This window comes from Scyliorhinus torazame, chromosome 16 (assembly GCF_047496885.1).
Source record: "Scyliorhinus torazame isolate Kashiwa2021f chromosome 16, sScyTor2.1, whole genome shotgun sequence".
NCBI lineage: Eukaryota > Metazoa > Chordata > Chondrichthyes > Carcharhiniformes > Scyliorhinidae > Scyliorhinus > Scyliorhinus torazame.
In genome coordinates, this window is record NC_092722.1 from 106,893,575 (window position 1) to 106,915,419 (window position 21,845).

Genomic DNA, 21,845 nt, shown 5'->3' on the forward strand with positions numbered 1-21,845 from the left:
GTTCCCCTCACCTTCGGGATCAACGCCCTTCCCAGCACAAAAAAGCCTATTCGCGAGTAGACTTTATGGACATAGGAGAAAAACAAGAACTCCTTACTCCTAGGTCTGCTAAATCTCCACGGGTCTACACCTCCCATCTGCTCCATAAAATCTTTCAGTACCTTGGCTGCTGCCGGCCTCCTTCCAGTCCTGGACTTCGACCTATCCAGCCCTGGTTCCAACACCGTATTAAAATCTCCCCCCAGTATCAGCTTTCCCATCTCTAGGTCCGGAATGCGTCCTAGCATCCGCCTCATAAAATTGGCATCATCCCAGTTCGGGGCATATACGTTTACCAAAACCACCGTCTCCCCCTGTAGTTTGCCACTCACCATCACGTATCTGCCCCCGTTATCCGCCACTATAGTCTTTGCCTCGAACATTACCCGCTTCCCCACTAATATAGCCACCCCCCTGTTTTTCGCATCTAGCCCCGAATGGAACACCTGCCCCACCCATCCTTTGCGTAGCCTAACCTGGTCTATCAGTTTCAGGTGCGTTTCCTGTAACATAACCACATCTGCCTTAGGTTTCTTAAGGTGTGCGAGTACCCGTGCCCTCTTTATCGGCCCGTTCAGCCCTCTCACGTTCCACGTGATCAGCCGGGTTGGGGGGCTTTCTACCCCACCCCCTTGTCGATTAGCCATCCCCTTTTTCCAGCTCCTCACCCGGTTCCCACGCAGCTGTATCTCCCCCAGGCGGTGCCCCCCCGCCCATCCCCACCCATACCAGCTCCCCCCTCTCCCCAGCAGCAGCAACCCAGTAATTCCCCCCTCCCACCCACCCCGCTAGTAATTACTCCCCCCATGTTGCTCCCAGAAGTCAGCAAACTCTGGCCGACCTCAGCTTCCCCCCGTGACCTCGGCTCGCACCGTGCGACGCCCCCTCCTTCCTGCTTCTCTATTCCCGCCATGATTATCATAGCGCGGGAACCAATCCCGCGCTTCTCCCTTGGCCCCGCCCCCAATGGCCAACGCCCCATCTCCTCCACCTCCCCTCCTCCCCCCATCACCACCTGTGGAAGAGAGAAAAGTTACCACATCGCAGGATTAGTACATAAAACTCCTCTTTCCCCCCTTTTTAACCCCCCTCTTCGCCCCCCACATTCGCCCCACCACTTTGTTCAAATGTTCTTTTTAATAACCCGCTCATTCCAGTTTTTCTTCCACAATAAAAGTCCACGCTTCATCCGCCGTCTCAAAGTAGTGGTGCCTCCCTCGATATGTGACCCACAGTCTTGCCGGTTGCAGCATTCCAAATTTTATCTTCTTTTTATGAAGCACCGCCTTGGCCCGATTAAAGCTCGCCCTCCTTCTCGCCACCTCCGCACTCCAGTCTTGATAAACGCGGATCACCGCGTTCTCCCATTTACTGCTCCGAGTTTTCTTTGCCCATCTAAGGACCATTTCTCTATCCTTAAAACGGAGGAATCTCACCACTATGGCTCTGGGAATTTCTCCTGCTCTCGGTCCTCGCGCCATCACTCGGTATGCTCCCTCCACCTCCAACGGACCCGCCGGGGCCTCCGCTCCCATTAACGAGTGCAGCATCGTGCTCACATATGCCCCGACGTCCGCTCCCTCTGCACCTTCAAGAAGACCAAGAATCCTCAGGTTGTTCCTCCTTGCGTTGTTCTCCAGTGCCTCCAACCTTTCCACACATTGTTTCTGATGTGCCTCATGCGTCTCCGTCTTCACCACCAGGCCCTGTATGTCGTCCTCATTCTCGGCTGCCTTTGCCTTCACGACCCGAAGCTCCCGCTCCTGGGTCTTTTGTTCCTCCTTTAGCCCTTCGATCGCCTGTAATATCGGGGCCAACAGCTCCTTCTTCATTTCCTTTTTGAGCTCTTCCACACAGCATTTCAAGAACTCTTGTTGTTCAGGGCCCCATGTTAAACTGCCACCTTCCGACGCCATCTTGGATTTTGCTTGCCTTCCTTGCCGCTGTTCTAAAGGATCCACTGCAATCCGGCCACTTTCTCCTCCTTTTTCCATCCGTATCCAGGGGGGATTCCCTTCTGGTTTACCGCACAGTGTTTTTAGCCGTCAAAATTGCCGTTGGGGCTCCTATCAAGAGCCCAAAAGTCCGTTTCACCGGGAGCTGCCGAAACGTGCGACTCAGCTGGTCATCGCCGCACCCGGAAGTTCGTGGACATTTATTGTTGAAGAGAAATTGGAATAAGCGGGTTATTAAAAAAGAACGTTTGAGACAAAGTGGTGGGGCTAATATGGGGGGCGAAGAGGGGGGAAAAAGGGGGGAGAGATGATTTTTATGTTGTTAATCCTGCGACCCGGTAACTTTTCTCTCTTCCACAGGTTGTGGGGGAGGGAGGGAGGTGGAGGAGCTGGGGGCGTTGGCCATTGGGGGCGGGGCCAAAAGGGAAGCGCGGGCTTTGTTCCCGCGTTATGATAATTATGGCGGGAATAGGGAAGCAGGAAGGAGGGGGCGTCGCACGGTGCGAGCTGAGGTCACGGGGGGAAGCCGAGGTCGGCCAGAGTTTGCTAACTTCTGGGAGCAACATGGGGGGTGTAACTACGCTAGTGGGGGATCTAGCGGGGGGGGGGGGGGGGGTGGGGGGGGATTTACTGGGTTGCTGCTGCTGGGGAGAAGGGGGAGCTGGTATGGGGTGGGGTGGGCGGGGCGGGGCGGGAGGGCACCGCCTGGGGGGGGACACAGCTGCATGGGAACCGGGTGAGGAGCTGGATAAAAGGGGATGGCTAATCGACAAGGGGGGGGGTAAAGAGCCCCCCAACCCGGCTGATCACGTGGAATGTGAGAGGGCTGAACGGGCCGATAAAGAGGGCACGGGTACCCGCACACCTTAAGAAACTTAAGGCAGATGTGGTTATGTTACAGGAGACGCATTTGAAACTGATAGACCAGGTTAGACGACGCAAAGGATGGGTGGGGCAGGTGTTTCATTCGGGGCTAGATGCGAAAAACAGGGGGGTGGCTATACTAGTGGGGAAGCGGGTAATGTTTGAGGCAAAGACCATAGTGGCGGATAGTGGGGGCAGATACGTGATGGTGAGTGGTAAATTACAGGGGGAGGCGGTGGTCTTAGTGAACGTATATGCCCCGAACTGGGATGATGCCAACTTTATGAGGCGCATGTTAGGACGTATCCCGGACCTAGAGGTGGGGAAGTTGGTAATGGGTGGAGATTTTAACACGGTGCTGGAACCAGGGCTGGACAGATCGAGGTCCAGGACTGGAAGGAGGCCGGTAGCAGCCAAGGTGCTTAAAGACTTTATGGAGCAGATGGGAGGAGTAGACCCATGGAGATTTAGCAGACCTAGGAGTAAGGAGTTTTCGTTTTTCTCCTATGTCCACAAAGTTTATTCGCGAATAGACTTTTTTGTTTTGGGAAGGGCGTTGATCCCGAAGGTGAGGGGGACGGAGTATACGGCTATAGCTATTTCGGATCACGCTCCACACTGGGTGGACTTGGAGATAGGGGAGGAAAAAGAACGGCGTCCACCCTGGAGAATGGACATGGGACTAATGGCAGATGAGGGGGTGTGTCTAACGGTGAGGGGGTGTATTGAAAAGTACTTGGAACTCAATGATAATGGGGAGGTCCAGGTGGGAGTGGTCTGGGAGGCGCTGAAGGCGGTGGTTAGAGGGGAGCTGATATCAATCAGGGCACATAAAGGAAAGCAGGAGAGTAGGGAACGGGAGCGGTTGCTGCAAGAACATCTGAGGGTGGACAGGCAATATGCAGAGGCACCGGAGGAGGGACTGTACAGGGAAAGGCAAAGGCTACACGTAGAATTTGATTTGCTGACAATGGGTACTGCAGAGGCACAGTGGAGGAAGGCACAGGGTGTACAGTACGAATATGGGGAGAAGGCGAGCAGGTTGCTGGCCCACCAATTGAGGAAAAGGGGAGCAGCGAGGGAAATAGGGGGAGTGAGGGATGAGGAGGGAGAGATGGAGCGGGGAGCGGAGAGAGTGAATGGAGTGTTCAAGGCATTCTATGAAAGATTATATGAAGCTCAGCCCCCGGATGGGAAGGAGAGAATTATGTGTTTTCTGGACCAGCTGGAATTTCCTCAGGTGGAGGAGCAGGAGAGGGTGGGACTTGGAGCACAGATCGAAATGGAGGAAGTAGTGAAAGGAATTAGGAGCATGCAGGCGGGGAAGGATGGATTCCCAGTTGAATTTTGCAGGAAATATGTGGACTTGCTCGCCCCGCTACTGATGAGAACCTTTAATGAGGCGAGGGAAAGGGGACAGCTGCCCCCGACTATGTCAGAGGCAACGATATCACTTCTCCTAAAGAAGGAAAAAGACCCGCTGCAATGCGGGTCCTATAGGCCTATTTCCCTCCTGAACGTAGACGCTAAGATTCTGGCCAAGGTAATGGCAATGAGGATAGAGGATTGTGTCCCGGGCGTGGTCCATGAGGACCAAACTGGGTTTGTGAAGGGGAGACAGCTGAATACGAATATACAGAGGCTGCTAGGGGTAATGATGATGCCCCCACCAGAGGGGGAAGCGGAGATAGTGGTGGCGATGGATGCCGAGAAAGCATTTGATAGAGTGGAGTGGGATTATTTGTGGGAAGTGTTGAGGAGATTTGGCTTTGGAGATGAGTATATTAGATGGGTACAGCTGCAGTATAGGGCCCCGATGGCGAGCGTGGTCACGAATGGACGGGGGTCTGCGTATTTTCGGCTCCATAGAGGGACGAGGCAGGGATGTCCTCTGTCCCCATTATTGTTTGCACTGGCGATTGAGCCCCTGGCAATAGCATTGAGGGGTTCCAGGAAGTGGAGGGGAGTACTCAGGGGAGGAGAAGAACACCGGGTATCTCTGTATGCGGACGATTTGTTGTTTTATGTGGCGGACCCGGCGGAGGGGATGCCAGAGATAATGCGGATACTTGGGGAGTTTGGAGAATTTTCAGGATATAAACTGAACATGGGGAAAAGTGAGTTGTTTGTGGTGCATCCAGGGGATGAGGAAGGTAACAAGGGACTTTCGCTACTTGGGGATCCAGATAGCCAAAAATTGGGGTACATTGCATAGGTTAAATTTAACGCGGTTGGTGGAACAGATGGAGGAGGACTTCAAGAGATGGGACATGGTATCCCTGTCACTGGCAGGGAGGGTGCAGGCAGTTAAAATGGTGGTCCTCCCGAGATTCCTCTTTGTGTTTCAGTGCCTCCCGGTGGTGATCACGAAGGCTTTTTTCAAAAGGATTGAGAAGAGTATCATGAGTTTGTGTGGGCCGGGAAGACCCCGAGAGTGAGGAAGGGATTTTGCAGCGTAGTAGGGATAGGGGGGGGCTGGCACTACCGAGCCTAAGTGAGTACTACTGGGCCGCCAATATCTCAATGGTATGTAAGTGGATGGGAGAAGAGGAGGGAGCAGCGTGGAAGAGATTGGAGAGGGCGTCCTGCAGGGGGACTAGCCTACAAGCTATGGTGACGGCGCCGATGCCGTTCTCACCGAAGAAATACACCACAAGCCCGGTGGTGGTGGCTACTCTGAAAATTTGGGGGCAGTGGAGACGGCATAGGGGAAAGACGGGAGCCTCGGTGTGGTCCCCGATAAGAAATAACCATAGGTTTGCTCCGGGGAGAATGGATGGGGGATTTGGAACATGGCAAAGAGCAGGAGTAACACAATTGAGAGATCTGTTTGTAGATGGGATGTTTGCAAGTCTGGGAGCGCTGATCGAAAAATATGGGTTGCCCCAAGGGAATGCATTCAGGTATATGCAACTGAGGGCTTTTGCGAGGCAACAGGTGAGGGAATTCCCGCAGCTCCCGACGCAGGAGGTGCAGGACAGAGTGATCTCAAAGACATGGATGGGGGACGGTAAGGTATCAGACATATATAGGGAAATGAGGGACGAGGGGGAGATTATGGTAGATGAGCTGAAAGGGAAATGGGAAGAAGAGCTGGGGGAGGAGATTGAGGAGGGGCTGTGGGCTGATGCCCTAAGTAGGGTAAACTCATCGTCCTCGTGTGCCAGGCTAAGCCTGATACAATTTAAGGTGTTACACAGGGCGCATATGACTGGAGCACGGCTCAGTAAATGTTTTGGAGTAGAGGATGGGTGTGCGAGATGCTCGAGAAGCCCAGCGAATCACACCCTCATGTTCTGGTCATGTCCGGCACTACAGGGGTTTTGGGTGGGGGTGACAAAGGTGCTTTCGAAGGTGGTGGGGGTCCAGGTTGAACCAAGCTGGGGGTTGGCTATATTCGGGGTTGCAGAAGAGCCGGGAGTGCAGGAGGCGAAAGAGGCTGATGTTTTGGCCTTTGCGTCCCTAGTAGCCCGGCGCAGGATACTGTTGATGTGGAAGGAAGCCAAGCCCCCGGGTGTGGAGACCTGGATAAATGACATGGCAGGGTTTATAAAGCTGGAACGGATTAAGTTCGTCCTAAGGGGATCGGCTCAAGGGTTCACCAGGCGGTGGCAACCGTTCGTCGAATACCTCACAGAAAGATAGATAGAGGGAATGGAAAAGAAGAAGACAGCAGCAGCAACCCGGGGGGGCGGGGGGGCGGGGGGGGGGGGGGGGGGAACCAGAATGACTCTCAGGGATGTTAGTGTATAAGTATAATATGTATAGGTTGTTGTATACTGGACTGCTGAATTGTATTTTTGGAGAGTATTTATTTGGGACAACGCAGTTGCCATTTAGTTTTGTTTTTAAATTTTGATGTTGTTTATATATTATTTATTTCTTGTTTAAAAAACTGGCCATTGTTATTTGTATTGCTATATTACTGTGTAAAAGATACACAATGTACTGTTATGGTTGGCCAAAAATTTTGAATAAAATATATTTAAAAAAAAAACAGTATTTTGTAAATGTTTAGGAAAACCATCTTATTTTGCATACTATGCTTCCCACTGTTTACTCAACCTGTCCTGCAGAGACATGTATCTATAAATTCCGGGTTTCTCTATTCACCCCCACCTGCAAATTCTTTTTTTTAAAAATATTTTATTGGATGTATTTTCAAATGTGAACAAAACAAACCATCAACATATAACATGTCCAATGCACATTTTACACAGACCCTCCAACCTCCCTCCCTTTTCCAGCTTAACCCTTGCCTCCACCCAACAAAGACCCCCTCCCCCTCCCTCTCCCCCTCCCCCCCCCAATTCTCCACCTCCCCCTCCCTCCCCTCTCCCCCCTCTTCCCCCTCCTCTAACCCTTCCTCTGCCCCCTCTCATCTTCCCTCCTCCCCTTCCCCCTCCCCGTCCACCTACCCCCTCCTCCCCTCTCCCTCCCTCCTCCCACTCCCCCTCCCCTCATCCATCTACCACCCCCTCCCTCTCTCCTCTCCCCTCTCCTCCTCCCCCTCCCCCAATTCCCCCCCTTTCTCCCTCCCCCTTCCCCTTGGTGAGAGCAGGCACCCCTGCCTCATCCCACACTGCAACTCAAAATACCCCGAACTGAAACCACTGGTCTGGACTTGCCTTCACCCTCCCTGCCAGTGACAGTGGCAGCACTTCCCATCTCCTAATATTTCCTGCATTCCTTCCACGAGTCCCGTCAAGCAGGCATTATGATCGCATCCAATAGACTTTGTACATTCGCCGACAGCTGCCTAGCCTTTACAAACCCCATCTGGTCTTTCCCAATCACCCTGGAATTCTGCCCTCACCAGCACATTCGCCAAAGGTTTTGCATCGACATTCGGGAACGATATTAGCTAATTTGACCCTCATTGCTCATGGTCTTTATCCTTCTTTAGGATGAGTGAGATGGATGCCTGTGATAATGTGTGGTCGGGGGGGGGGGGGGGGGGGGGGGGGGGGTAGCTCACTCTTCTCTCGTGCCTCATTGTACATCCCCACCAGAAGGGGACCTAACTCCGACCTAAGCTGCTTATAGAACTCGGCTGGGAACCCGTCTGGACCCAGGGCCTTCGTGAACTGCATCGACCCCACACACTCTATCACCTCGCGCAGCCCCACTGGGGACCCCAGCCCTTGCACTCATCTGCTTCACCCTCAGAAACTCCAACCTGTCCAAAAACTGCCTTCTACTCTCGTCCCCTGCAGGAGATTCCAACTGGTATAATTTCCGGGAGAGGGCCTCAAATACCCCAGCTCTCTTACCGTTTTGCACCCCACCCCCCCATAACTCTCATCCATCCAATTTCTCTTGCCGCTGCCTGCTTCTTCTGTGTGACAAGCATCTTACTAGCTTTCTCCCCATATTCATACACTGCCACTTGTCTTGCACAGTTGCCTCACCACCTACTTCAATTACATCAGTCCAAACTCCATTTGCCGCCTCTATCGCTCTTTATGCAGCTCCTCGTCAGGCGCCGCTGAATACCTCTGATCTACCGCCAAAATGGCCTTCATCGGCCTCATTCTCTCTGCCCGCTACACCTCCTCGTGTAGCCGGAGCAAAATAAATTCTCCCCTGATCACAGCCTTCAGCGCCTCCCATATCACGTCAACGGAAACCAGCTTCATATTGCTCTTGTCCACATCATTCCGAATGGGCCCTTCTATCCTCTCGCAGACTCCTTTATCAGCCAGTAGCCCCACGTCCATCCTCCACTAGGGTGTCTGGGGTCCATCCTCTCCACATGCAAGTCTGAAACCACAATTTCCGAATATTCTGGCCTGAGCACTCACGTCAAGAACACTTTGTCCATGACAAAAAAGTTATCCAGGAATACCCCTTATGTACATGCAAGAAAAATTAGAAGTCTCTTGCCCCCGGCCTCTTGAACCACCATGGATTCACTCCACACATTTGCTCCATAAACCCTAACAGCTCCCTAGCCATCGCCAATACCCTCCTGGGTCTGGGACAAGACCGGTCCAGCATGTGGTCCAGCATCCTATTGAAATTCTCTCCCAGGATCAACTGTGTCCAAGTCCAGGTTCTTAGCCAGGGCCCGCCTCATGAACTCAGTGTCGTTGCCCAACACCACCGGGACACCCTCCAGCTTCCCATTTATCATCATAAATCTACTACCCAGGTCCACCACAATCTTCCACACCGTAAAAACCATTCTCTTATGGACCAGCATTGCCACCTCTCATGTTTTCATGTCTATCCCTGAGTGGAAGACCTGGCCCACCCAGCCTTTTCTCAGCCTCATTTGATCTGCCACTTTCAGATGGATATCTTGCAGAAATACTACGTCCGCTATGAGACTCGTTAAATGCACGAACACTTTACAAGTCATGGGCACTATTTCTTATGCACTTTCAAGAATTGGATAACATCGAACATTAGTTGCGGGGGGGCGGGGGGGGGGGGGGGGCTGTGTAGATTAAGGGTGACTACGGGTAATCCCTGATTCCTTTTTGTCATTTGTTTATGTAAACATGCGGGCTGATGTTTGGGGGTTGGTGGGTGGATGGGATCATTGTTATTATGGGGATTGACATATCTTGCTGATTATTGTTTATTGTTGATGGGTTTAAATGTGGGAGAAAATGTGAAAAAGGAGGAGAATAAAAATATTTTTTTTTAAAAAATGCACGAACACTTGCCTTAATGGGCCCATTTAGTCCCCGAACATCATCAACTGAGTTACCCATACTTCTTTTTTTAGCCAGCTCCCCAGGTCATCGTTTCGTACCCCCTGGGGCTCCCACAAGGTATACACTGCCATCACTCCTCGCGCATTTGCGCCAAACCAGCGGCAGCTCCCCCAAGTCATCGTTTTGTGCCACCTGGGGCTCCTACAAGGTATCCACTGCCATCACCCCTCTTGCATCTGTGCCACACCAGCTCACTCCATGTCAGTCCCTCCTTCCTCCCATTCCTCCCCCCTCCCCCATCCCTCCCACCCGTGGCAAAGATAAAACAGAACTGCAACCACCTCCGCCACCCCAAATCACCAGTTTACGCCCCACACCGCTTCTGTTAACTCACCTCTCCACTAATATGGTGGCCCCCACCCGAGGCCCCCATGTTCCCCTTTCCCACCTCGAGACCCTTGTACCCGATGTGTCATATCTCCACCTCCCTTCCCAGGACTCTCCCCCTTGCAAACCCAAACACAGAACATACATCTCCTAACATTAGAAAGATGGATAAGGGTGGCACGGCGGCATAGTGGTTAGCACTTCTGCCTCACAGTTCAATCCAGGTCCCGGGTCACTTTCTGTGTGGAGTTTGCACATTCTTCCCGTGTCTGCTTGGGTTTCCCCCCCACAAACCCAAAGATGTGCAAGGTAGGTAGATTGGCCACTTTAAATTTCCCCTTAATTGGAAAAAAAAGAATTGGGTACTCTAAATTAAAAAGAAAGAAAGGTAGAGAAGAGAATAATATTGGAAAAAGAATAAAGAAACATTAACCACATTGACATCAACTCAGTCCAAAATATTTACAGGTCTGCAATCCCGCGATCCCGTAAAAACCTGATCGCTTCTTCTGGCGTGTCCATATAGAACTCCTGGTTTTGGAATGTGACCCACAGCCGAGCCGGGTACAATACCCCAAATTTCACGCCTTCCTTGTGAAGGTCCACTTTAACCCTGTTAATCCTGGCCCGCTGTTTGGCCAGCTCCGCACCCAAATCCTGGTAAATTCAGACCACGTTCCCTTCCAAGGTGCACTTCTTCATCTGCTTTGCCCATTGTAGAATTTTCTCTTTGTCTAAGACCCAATGTCATCTCACCAACATTGCTCTCGTCTGTTCGTCCGCCTTTGGTTCCCTCCTCATCGCCCTGTTTGCTCGGTCCACCTTGAAGGATTGATCGAAGGCCCTCACTCCCATTAGCTTTTCCAACATTCACACTACATAGTCGACGGATTATGAACCCTCAGTCCCTTCTGACAGCTCTACTATTCGGATATTCTGCTGCTTCTCCCGATTTATTAAATCATCCACCTTCACTCGCAGCTCTTCTGGCTCTCAGCTACCAGGATAATCTCCGCCTCCACGAGGCCAACCAGTCCTCGTGGTCAGCCACTGACTCCTCCATCTTTTGGAGTGACAGTTCCTAGGCCTTGAGCCTCTGTTCTACCCTCTCAATGGCTGCCCGATTCGGGTCAGCCACCTTGGCCAGATCCTCCAAGGTTTCACACCTCTGCTGCTGGAATTTCGAAGTCAAAAATTTCACCGCGTTGGTAGTGCCGCCTCGCAGCCTACTGACATCTTAACTCCACTTAGAGAAAGCTCCTGGTCCATTTGGTGCCCCTTAATCAACGTGCTTCTTGTACAGTAAGGTTTAAACATGCCCCATTATTGAAGACTTCTTGTCTCACACTGTTCCGCTCCTTTTCCTTTCTACATTCGCCCACATATATGGGTATTCAGGTCTGATTAATCCTGTCTTGCTTGGGAGCCACCAAGTGCTTACACCATGGCCACCACCGGCGGTACCCCCACCTGCAAATTCAACCATTCATTTTATATTTTGCTCCTCAATCTTTGACCAACATGGATTACTTCACACTTCTCTGTGTGAAAATTCATTTTCTTTTCTTTATTCTTTCATGGATGTGGATGTCACTGGCAAGGCCAGCATTTGTTGCCCATCCTAGTTGCGCCACATGCGAGGCCATTTCAGAGGGCAGTTAAGAGTCACCCACATTGCTGTGGATCTATGTAGGCTGTACCAAGTGAAGGCAACGGTTTTCCTTCTGTAAAGAACATTAGCGAACCAGATGTGATTTTAGGGCAATTGATGACAGTTTCATGATCATCATGGCTGAGACTAACTTTATATTCCAGATTTATCAGTTGAATTTAAATTCCACCAGCTGCCACGATGGGATTTGAACCCCTGCCTCCAGACCATTGGCCTGGGCATCTGGATTGTGAGTCCAGCAACATTATATGTCTTCACATTTCACCAGGTTGTTATTCAAGTCTGTTACTCTCTCCTTCGTATTTTACAACATTTCCAAATTTCATGATCAACTTAATGTCCTCTCGCGCCCATGCCTCACTGTCATCCTGCACAAATGGTGCCTTGCCCTTCTTTGCATATAAGCCATTATCAACACCTGTCTCCCTGTTTTGCTTCCAGAAGAAGAAAGTACACAATTTGATGAGAGGCAGAGACACAGGAAGGAGTTAACCCTGTTGTGATGGGCAACTGTCAGACACTGGCAATGTTTGCTCACCTGGTCCACTGGGAAGGAGGCCTTGTTCCATGAAATTGCTGAATTTAGCAGTAAATTTTCTCCTCGTGTCTACATGGGTTTCCTCCGGGTGCTCTGGTTTCCTCTCACAGTCGAAGATGTGAGGGTTAGGTGGATTGGCCATGCTAAATTGTTCCTTAGTGTCCAAAAGGTAACGTGGGGTTATTGGGTTACAGGGGTAGGACGGAGGCATGAGCTTAAGTAGGGTGCTCTTTCCAAGGGTCGGTGCAGACTCGATGGGCCAAATGGCCTCTTTCTGTACTGTTGTGATTCTATATAATGTGCACATTTTTTGAAATGATGTGCTGGTGAAGAAAATGGCTTGCATTTCTGCACTTTTACAATGATGGGCCATCCCAAATTGTTGCTCTTTTTAGCCTTAGTTTATTAGCTCTGATTATGTCACCTTCCCTCACGAGTCGCCAGGTATCTTTCTGATACCGCCACATGGTTCAAACTCGAGTTATGATTAATAAGTCAGCACACCGCTTAGGAAGATTGAAATCAACGGTCATTTATTATATACAAAAACTAATGCTTACACAATAATCCTACCATCTATATCGAAACCCACCACTACTGGCCAATACTTAACTTTAGGAAGGGCCCACCAGGTCAGGGAAACTAATGGCTTATCGAATCGGATCTGGCCCCCTGGATTCAAAAGGCTGCTACAGGTCAGTGGCTAGGTATCTCTACCGGATAGCGATCGTTGGATTCAAACTTACAGTGGCCAGTGGCTGGTCTTGCGAAGGTCTCGAGCAGGCGAAGATGAGAGAGAGAGAGATCTGAACTTGGCCCCTCACTTTATAGGGCCCAGGGGCTTCCTGCCTCTCAGGGCGGCCCTTGACCCTGAGTCCCAAGTGATTGGACTTGTTCCCAATCACTGGGTTCGATATGCTCCAATAATGGGGCGATTCCTCGATCAGGGGGTGGTCGTTCACCTGTCTTTGTTTCGGCCACTGCAGGCGCCGACAGGTCTGGCCCGGCATTCAATTGCTAATATGATGCAATTGTTCCCGGGGATAGCCGATTAAACTGCAGATGTCTGGGTTGATGTGCTGCTAATAGTCCTGAGTATCGATCTGGGCTGACTTCCCCAGAGCCGAATACGCTATTCTGTCTGCAGCTGTCCGTTTGTGTCCTGTTGGCTGCTTTTCCCATCAGCCTTTTCGGTTAGCCATTTTAAATCGGGTTTTGGCCAAATTAATAGGGAATAAGCCATTTTAGGTGGCTACAAAATTTACAGCCAATTAAGTACCTTTGAAGTGCCCAATGTAGGAAATGTACATTAAAGACCCAAGTCACAGTTATTAATTATTTTTTTTAAATTAAGAGTACCCAATTCATTTTTTCCAATTAAGGGCAATTTAGCATGGCCAATCCACCTACCCTGGGTTGTGGGGGTGAAACCCACACAGACACGGGGAGAATGTGCAAACTCCACATGGGCAGTGACCCAGAGCCGGAATCGAACCCATGTCCTCGGCACCGTGAGGCAGCAGCACTAACCAGTGCGCCACTGTGCTGTCCGTCACAGATATTAATTGAGAAGCACAGTGAAAGACACAATGACATCCTACTTGGCTACAAGATTCCGTGATACATATGTAGATCATCACACACAGTACCAAAAATAACATTTAAAAATCTGAATTTTTCATTATACCTGTTCCTGCCACTCAACCCATGAACCCATAGAATCCCTGCAGTGCAGGAGGAGGTCATTCAGTCCATCGAGTCTGCATTAACCCTCCGAAAGAGCACGCCCATGCCACCCTCTCCGGATAACATCTTTGAACACTAAGGGGCAATTTTACCATTGCAAATCCACCCAACTGCAGCACCCGGAGGAAAACCATACAGACATGGGGACAAACTCTACACAGTGACCCAAGGCTGGAATTGAACCCAAACCCCTGGCGCTGTGAGGCAGCAGGGCTAACCACTGTGCCGCAGCAATTGTTTTCGACACTATGAATCCGAATGGACCACAGGAGGAATTACATTAATTGCATTTCATTCATTGAAACATTAACTTGGTCACAACACTCGTATAGATTCCGAAAACCGGCATTTAATTGGTTAACAGAGGATCGCAAGCATTCCTCAAGTTGCTGTGGAAGTGGCTAAACCAATTCTTCGGGGGGGGGGTAATTAAACATCTCGGATATTTGGTTTGAAAATCAAACGTCAATTGTCAGAATGCAGCCGTGGGAACGCAATGGGAGGGCTCAGCGACAAGGTCAACTGGGGACAGGCAACATCGTGAGCAAAAATACAAAGAACTGGATACCTGAACTCGATACATCTGGAGAACCTTCAACGAAGCGGGAATCCGGACATCTTCCGAACCTTACAGCAATTTTCTTATTTTAAATAAGGGACACTTTCTGGGAAAATCAAGGGCGGGTTTCTTAGTTCTTGGGAGGGTCCAGTCCTGAGTAATGAACTGGTTCGCTTTCAGCCTTGGGCAGGATGTTTTTGCAAGTGTGTCAAATCGGTAGCAGGTTTCTCACACAGAAACCTTTGAAAACGAAGTACTGTGCAGAACACACCCCGCGTCCCCATTAAAAAATCCTTCGCGATTAATATCAAGATAGCAAGATTAATATCAATAGCGAGATTAATATTGATCAGATTCATACTCGCATATTCATTTCAGAATTCTAACTCCTTTGTTTAATTGTGTACTTCATCATTAGATAATATTTAATTTGAATTTGGTAAAATTGCACATCAGATTATGTTTAATTGAGATGTTTGGTTTAAATAAACTTTCTGAAAAAATTGGGGCTGACGGCAGAACCCAATCAAGACAATAAATTAAGTGCAAAGCACCGGCGAATTTCAATGAAAATAGTTCCTCTTGCAAATTTGGAGTTTTATTAACATGAATGAATTTTGATTTATAACATGCATGAATTTTGGTTTATAATCAAGAGAATTGTTTATCACTGGGTGAGTAGCTTTCCTGTAAAATGAAAATCTACCAGTATCGCCTTAACTGACTCTTTTAAAACAACAATGTGTTTAACTTTGGGATCATTGAAAGCCAAATTGGAAAAAAACTATACATTTGCAATGATCTAAAACGGCAGGGAAATTATGCAGGTTCTTATTTTTCTCACGACTGACAGGGATAGGGTCTGAAGCGGTTGATAAATGGAGTTGAAATCAGCCATGATTGAATGGTGGAGTGGACACGATGGGCCGAATGGCCTTACTTCCGCTCCTATGTCTTATGGTCTTATAATGAATACTTGCACCGAGTTTTAGTTGAGCCACCTGCTTTAGCCATGTAAATGTTACAATCCTCATCTCCGCTCTGTTTCTTTATTGGCCCTGCAGTTCAAATTGGGAAAGGCGCCTTTATTTCCCAGCCCCTTTCCCTCCCTTGCTGCTCTTTGCTGCATAGTCTGGAAGTCACGTCTGAGGTGGCAATACAAAGAGCTATATTCGTCGATAAAATGTGCTTGCGTTACATATGAGGGGGGAAGGCAGTCAGGAAATAGGGGTTAAGGTCAGAGTCAGCTCTCAGCTGAGCAAATGCACTTGGCACTGCGGTGAGCTGCTGGGAGAGAGTCGCTATGAATGACACGACCTCAGGTTTAGGGAAATTCCCTTCTACTCTGCACACACACACAATTGAGGGCTGGCGTTACGATGTAATTTAATAATCCACCAGATTTAATTTCACCGAATGCCATCAATATGCATTACACGGCACCAACTGTACACATGCACACACACAGCTGTCAGTATAGGCAGTGCATCAACAGAAAAAATAGAAATGTGAACATGGGGGAATAAAAGCTGCAGAATTGGAGGGAAACACACGTACTGTTAAAGTACGTGTCTGTGATATTAACCATCTGGTTAATGTTCTCCATATGTTCTGAATGGATTATGCCTCAGATTATTGTCAGAGGATAATTGTCATGGGTTGGGTGTCCTGAATTGAGATGACAGCACTCACCCACACATGGCTGCAGATGTGCATTGGGGGGGGGAAGGGTCACTGGTGGGGAATGTTGAGTTGTTGCTGCTGCTGCAGGGGAACTATTTGCTGTGGTGGGGGAAGCGCGTGGGGGCTGGCGGACGGAGCGAGTGGCGGTTTCGCAGGCTGTTGGCGGAGGGATACGGGCTGTGTGTGGTTGTGGCGGCTGGAGCTCGAGCGGCGTCTGCACGGAGCCGGTCAGCGGCTTTCTGGCTGAATAAAACCTCCTCAGCTGGATTCAGCTCTTCCCTCCCACCATGTCAGTTCGGTGAGGTTTTTTCCCCAGTTTGGTGAGGTTGAAGCTGGGTGGGAGGGGGGGGGGGGGAGTGAAGAGTGTGTGTGTGGAGGCGATGGCGCCGGGTCCTCGGATGGAGCTGGTCGGTAAACGGTTTATGTGTGTGGGTGACAGCGGCTGGGATCTGGACGTGTCGAGAATCCATGAATGGCAATGGCGAGCCGGGGTGATCAGAGCCGTCTCCTACAGAGAGTCCTCCAACAGAGAGTTGTCGGTGAGTGTCCGAGTCCCACCATTGTCCCGCTCCCCCCCCCCCCCCCCCCCCCCGACCCGCAGCCGCTCTCTGCCTGTCTGCAACTGCCTGTACATTTGTCCGTGTGCCTCTCTCTGGCTGTCTGGGTCAGTCTGTGATTATGCCTGTATTTCTTTCTCTTCATGTTTATGTTTGTCTGCCTGTCTTATCTGCTCGAGTCTGTGGGGATCTCTGCCTGCCTGTCTGTGGGGGTGGGTCTCTGTCTTTGTGTCCATGCGTGTGCCTGTGTTTTCGTCTGTCTGCCTGATGTATGGGGGTCTGTGTGTATGTGTTCGTCTGTCTGTGTGTCTGTATCTGTGCCTGTCAGCCTACGTCTATGTGTGTATTGTGGACCTCACAGCTTTGCAGCTGCCTTGAGATTCTCTCCAAACACTTAGTTTCCTGTCTATGTGTTTTTGTTAAGTGCCAAGTCCTGGTTTGGAATGAACAGTGATTTACTCTTATTATTTGCAATTAAAATTAAATCGTTGCGTTAAATCAGACTGTGGCATTGTATCCCCCACCCCTAGTTACTGGAAGAAACTGAGGTTATTTAAATGCAGGAGTACTCATTTGTTATGTTGTGGTCCTCAAGAGATTGAGAACAAATGCTGTCAGGTTAGAAGTACATGTAGTAATTACACTGCGAGCGTGGCATGATCCTGGTGTTTTGTAATACTCATGCTTGCATATGTTTGGCATCGCGACAGTGGTGTTATCTGAGAATAAATAACATGGCATTTGTCCTGGAGCTATTTCGAGGACTGCTCCTTCTGGTGATTATGTTGCTGCTGGTTTGGTGTACACATGACTGCTCCCCCACCCCCACTCCTCCACAAAATATTCATGGCTGCAGGGAAGCATCCAGATGCTAGTTTTTTTTTTGTCTGGTAAATAATTCAGAAGCCATATTTTCCAAGATTCTGCAGAAAAAACGCAAATCTCCATATTTTGTTCAACAAATGTTGTCAAAATGTGGGAGAAAAATGACCAATGTATCCAAAATAACAGTTTCATGGGACCACAATCAAATTTGGTAACACATTACACTACACGTTTAAATCAAGACAAAATGTTCTATTTATAAGTAATTTTTCAAAAGTAGCATACATGTCCATAGTTCTTGGTGTCAACAATTTAAACTTCAACGTACAATAGACCTGCTTGACACTACATTACAGTTTTCAAGTATTCACAAGTCTCTAAAAATATGGACAGTATGGAAAATACCATTGTTATTTTTCCTTGTCATAAACTGTTGATATTATATACATAATTACTGATGAACTATTGTTCTGATAGGTACAGTTCTCTCTAATTGGGTGACTGAAATGAAAAAGGAAAACCAAGTCTTTATAGTAAAAAATATAGTCAGTGTGGGCTCCAAAAGGTTGACAAGGTAATGGAAAGAGCAGACAAAGGGTAATATAGTAAATGTCATGTATTTGGATTTTCAGAAAGTCTTTTTGGAAGTTACCACAAGGTAGGGTTGTGACATAAAGTCAGGGACAAATAGCTGAATAGATAGCAAATTGGTTAAAAAATGGGTGGGATAAATTCAGATTGAACAAAGATGAAAACAGGTCTCCCTCAAATTTCTGTGCTTGGACGATTGTTCATAATTTATATTTAGATGTAGGAATAAATAACTGGGTTAATATCAAAATCTGCCAATGATACCAAAATGTGGGAGCATAGCTATCACAGAAAATATGATGTGGAGATGCCGGCGTTGGACTGGGGTGAGCACAGTAAGAAGTCTTACAGCACCAGGTTAAAGTCCAACAGGTTTGTTTCAAATCACTAGCTTTCGGAGCACTGCTCCATTCACCTGAGGAAGGAGCAGTGCTCCGAAAGCTAGTGATTTGAAACAAACCCGTTGGTCTTTAGCCTGGTGTTGTAAGATTTCTTACAGAAAAAATGCACAGTGACACAGTTGTAGCACTGCTGCCTCACAGTGCCAGGGACCCCGGTTCAATTCCGGCCTTGGATGTCTGTCTGTGTGGAGTTTGTAAGTTCTCCCTCTTTCCTCCCACAGTCCAAAGAAGTGCAGATTAAGTGGATTGGTCATGCTAAATTGCACGTTGTGTCCAAAGGTTAGGTCGGGTTATGGGGTTACAGGGATAGGTTGGGGGAGTGGGCCTAGTTAGGGTGCTCTTTCAGAGGGTCGGTGTAGACCCGATGGGCCAGATGGTCTCCTTCTGCACTGTAGGGTTTCTATGATGAGACAAAAAGATAATCAAATTTAAGATGGGATAGTTAAGTGGCAAATTAACTTTTTCACTTAAGTGTGAGATGATTGACTTTAGTGGAAAAAAATAGAACCATCACCAATATCTTTAGAATAAGAAACTGAGTGGAGTAAAAAGCGAAGCAGTCTCAGAATAGAGATGGACTAATAATTGAAATCAGTATTAAAATTCATGTGCAAGCAAAGTGCAGATGTATTTGTATAGAATTCAGAAGTGTTGAGATTCTGTTAAATTTGTATAGGACTCTGGTTTGCCCACACGAGGGGTACCGTGTACAATCCTGGTGTCCATACCGGAAAAACACTGTACAAATTGTAAAGAAAAAGACACTCAAAGATGATACAACTGGCACAGTGGTGCAGTGGTTAGCACTGCTGCCTCATGGTGCCGAGGACCCATATCTAAGGAAGGATGTGCTAGCCTCGGAAAGGGTCCAGAGGAGGTACACAAGAATGATCCGTGGAATGAAGGGCTTGTCGTAGGAGGAATGGTTGAGGACTCTGGGTCTGTACTCGTGGAGTTTAGAAGGATGAGGTGGGATCTTATTGAAACTTACAGAATACTTATTGCGAGGCCTGGATAGTGTGGATGTGGAGAGGATGTTTCCACTTGTAGGAAAAACTGGAACCAGAGGACACAATCTCAGACGAAAGGGATGATCCTTGAAAACAGAGATGAGGAGGCATTTCCTCAGCCAGAGGGTGGTGAATCTGTGGAACACTTTGCCGCAGAAGGCTGTGGAGGCTAAATCACTGAGTGTCTTTAAGACAGAGATAGATAGATTCTTGATTGAGAAGGGGATCAGGGGTTATGGGGGGGAAAGGCAAGAGAATGGGGGATGAGAAAAATATTAGCCAAGATTGAATGACGGAGCAGAATTGATGGGCCTAGTGGGCCAATTCTGCTCCTATGTCTTATGGATTTGATCCCAGCTCCTGTTCACTGTTTGTCTGGAGTTTGCACATTCTCTCCGTGTCTGCATGTCCCCACAACCCAAAGATGTGCAGTAGGTGGATTGGCCACGCTAAATTGCCCCTTAATTGGAAAAAAAATAGTTGGGTACTCTAAATTTTTTAAAAAAGAAGATACAACTGAGATACGTGCTTTTGGGAACGATTGAACAATTTTTTTTTAAGAGGAGACCTGATCAAGGTCTTCAAAATTTAAAGTGGGTTGGATTGGCAAATGAGAAGAGGATGTGCGTGAATTTAAAAAGCAGGGGCTTTAAATATACGATTGTTATTAAAATGTCCAATAGGGAGAGGAGGAGTAATTCCTTTACTCAAAAGATAAGAACGTGGAACTTGCTATCACAGGAATTGGTTAAGCAAATAACTTGGATTCTTTTAAAAGGAAAATTGATTAGTATGACATGTAGGGAAAGGGAATTTCAAAAATGAGTTTGAGAGATGAGGCAGATGGAACGAGAGGAGACGTGTGAAGTATAAACACTAGCACAAACGAGTTGGGGCCCAATGGCCTACATGTAATGTGAGCTGCATTCAATAACATTAAAGAAAAGAATCAAATGCTTCATGAGTGGTCTATTTATTGTAAGAATTTCAAATTTTGAATTGTGCTCGTATTGTAGTGTAAAAGTGTGCATCAGCACCTGGTCTTCCCGTTTGTGGTGGTGGTTAAGCATCAGTTTGCAAGAACATCTGAAATTCTGTCAAAATTTCAGTTGGTGAGAATTCACAAAATCCAAATAGAGATGGCACTTTACAAGGGAATGCTTTAACGTTCATTGCAATAAATGTGAAAAATCTGAGGTTATTTTGTGCTAGGATAAGCGCTCTGACTGAAATTAGAAGCTGTTTCTGTCAGTTGCTAATTCAGCTGCGTGTGTATGCACCTGAAGAAATAAGTTGCATTATACAATCTTCTGAACATGTTCGTTTTGAGTGAATTCTGAAAAGTAGGTATGTCAGACAGCTGATGACTTTGGTAAGTTTTTATTTGCATTTCTTTCTGGTCTATAGTGCGCTTACAAATATTAAATTTATAAAAATGAAAAAGATAATTGTGTCGTGCTCTTAAATGGCTCCGGATCACATGGTTGCCAATGTAGACGTGGCAGTGATCATGATTCTTGTGGTGTTCCGCTTTTCCGATTTAATTATAAAACAGATTCTTTCTGTTTGACCAGAATCTCTCAGATCAGTCTCCAGGACCTGACAATTTTCACCTCAGGCTGTTCATTGCAGATATGTTGATCCTAATTGTTGAAAGTTGTCTGGTTTGAAGAATTGACCTGTGGATTGAAAAAAATGCAATTGTCATTCCATTGTTTAGCAGAGAGTCAGCATGGGTTTGAGATGTAGGTCATATATGATTAATGTTTGGTGAATTGTTTTACAAGGTCACAAGCATGGTTTAGAGAGAAGTGTCGAAGGACACTGTTCATATGGGCTTTCAGAGAAGAATTGTATCAGAATTGTTAGCAGAAGGAAAATACAAACTTGTAATATTCATACTGCTACCTCACAGCGCAGGGACTGGGTTGAATTCCAGCCTTGGGTGACTGTCTGTGAGGAGTTCGCATTTTCTCCCCATTTCTGCGTCGGTTTCCTTTGGGTGCTCTGGTTTTCTCCCACAGTCCAAAGATGTGCAGTTTAGGTGGATTGGCCATGCTAGATTAGCCCTTAGTGCCCAAAACGTGAGATGGGGTAACTTGGTTATGGGGATATGGTGGGGATGAGGGCAGAGATACGGTGATCTTTCCAAGGGCTGGTGGAGATTCGGACTGAATGACTTCCTTCTGCACTGTAGGGATTCTATGATTATGTGTTTGCAGGAGAGAAAAGACAACAACTTGGCTCAGAATTGGAGCAAGGATAGGACAGAATCTGAGGGTTTAAGAGCATGCAGGCAGAAAATGGGGGTGGCTTTCTCAAATTTGAAAATCTGAAATTAAAATCAAACTTT

The 21,845-nt window shown here is 47.9% G+C and overlaps 1 protein-coding gene and 1 long non-coding RNA gene across 4 annotated transcripts in view; one reads left to right on the forward strand and one right to left on the reverse strand.

Moving 5' to 3' along the window:
* The first annotated feature begins 16,285 nt into the window (after positions 1 to 16,285).
* jmjd1cb (jumonji domain containing 1Cb) overlaps positions 16,286 to 21,845 on the forward strand; it is a 592,917-nt gene continuing 587,357 nt past the window's right edge. Inside the window, exon 1 of one of the 2 annotated variants that reach the window (XM_072478811.1) lies at positions 16,286 to 16,647. In XM_072478811.1, coding sequence (XP_072334912.1) covers positions 16,489 to 16,647 — 159 coding nt within the window. In that variant the 5' untranslated portion in view covers positions 16,286 to 16,488. The remainder of the gene's footprint in view (positions 16,648 to 21,845) is intronic. The other variant, XM_072478812.1, reaches the window with a different exon arrangement.
* The window catches only part of LOC140392400 (uncharacterized), a 167,348-nt gene continuing 166,361 nt past the window's right edge, over positions 20,859 to 21,845 (reverse strand). For both annotated transcript variants that reach the window (XR_011935332.1, XR_011935333.1), the window contains exon 3: positions 20,859 to 21,171. This is a non-coding gene — a long non-coding RNA (uncharacterized lncRNA). The remainder of the gene's footprint in view (positions 21,172 to 21,845) is intronic.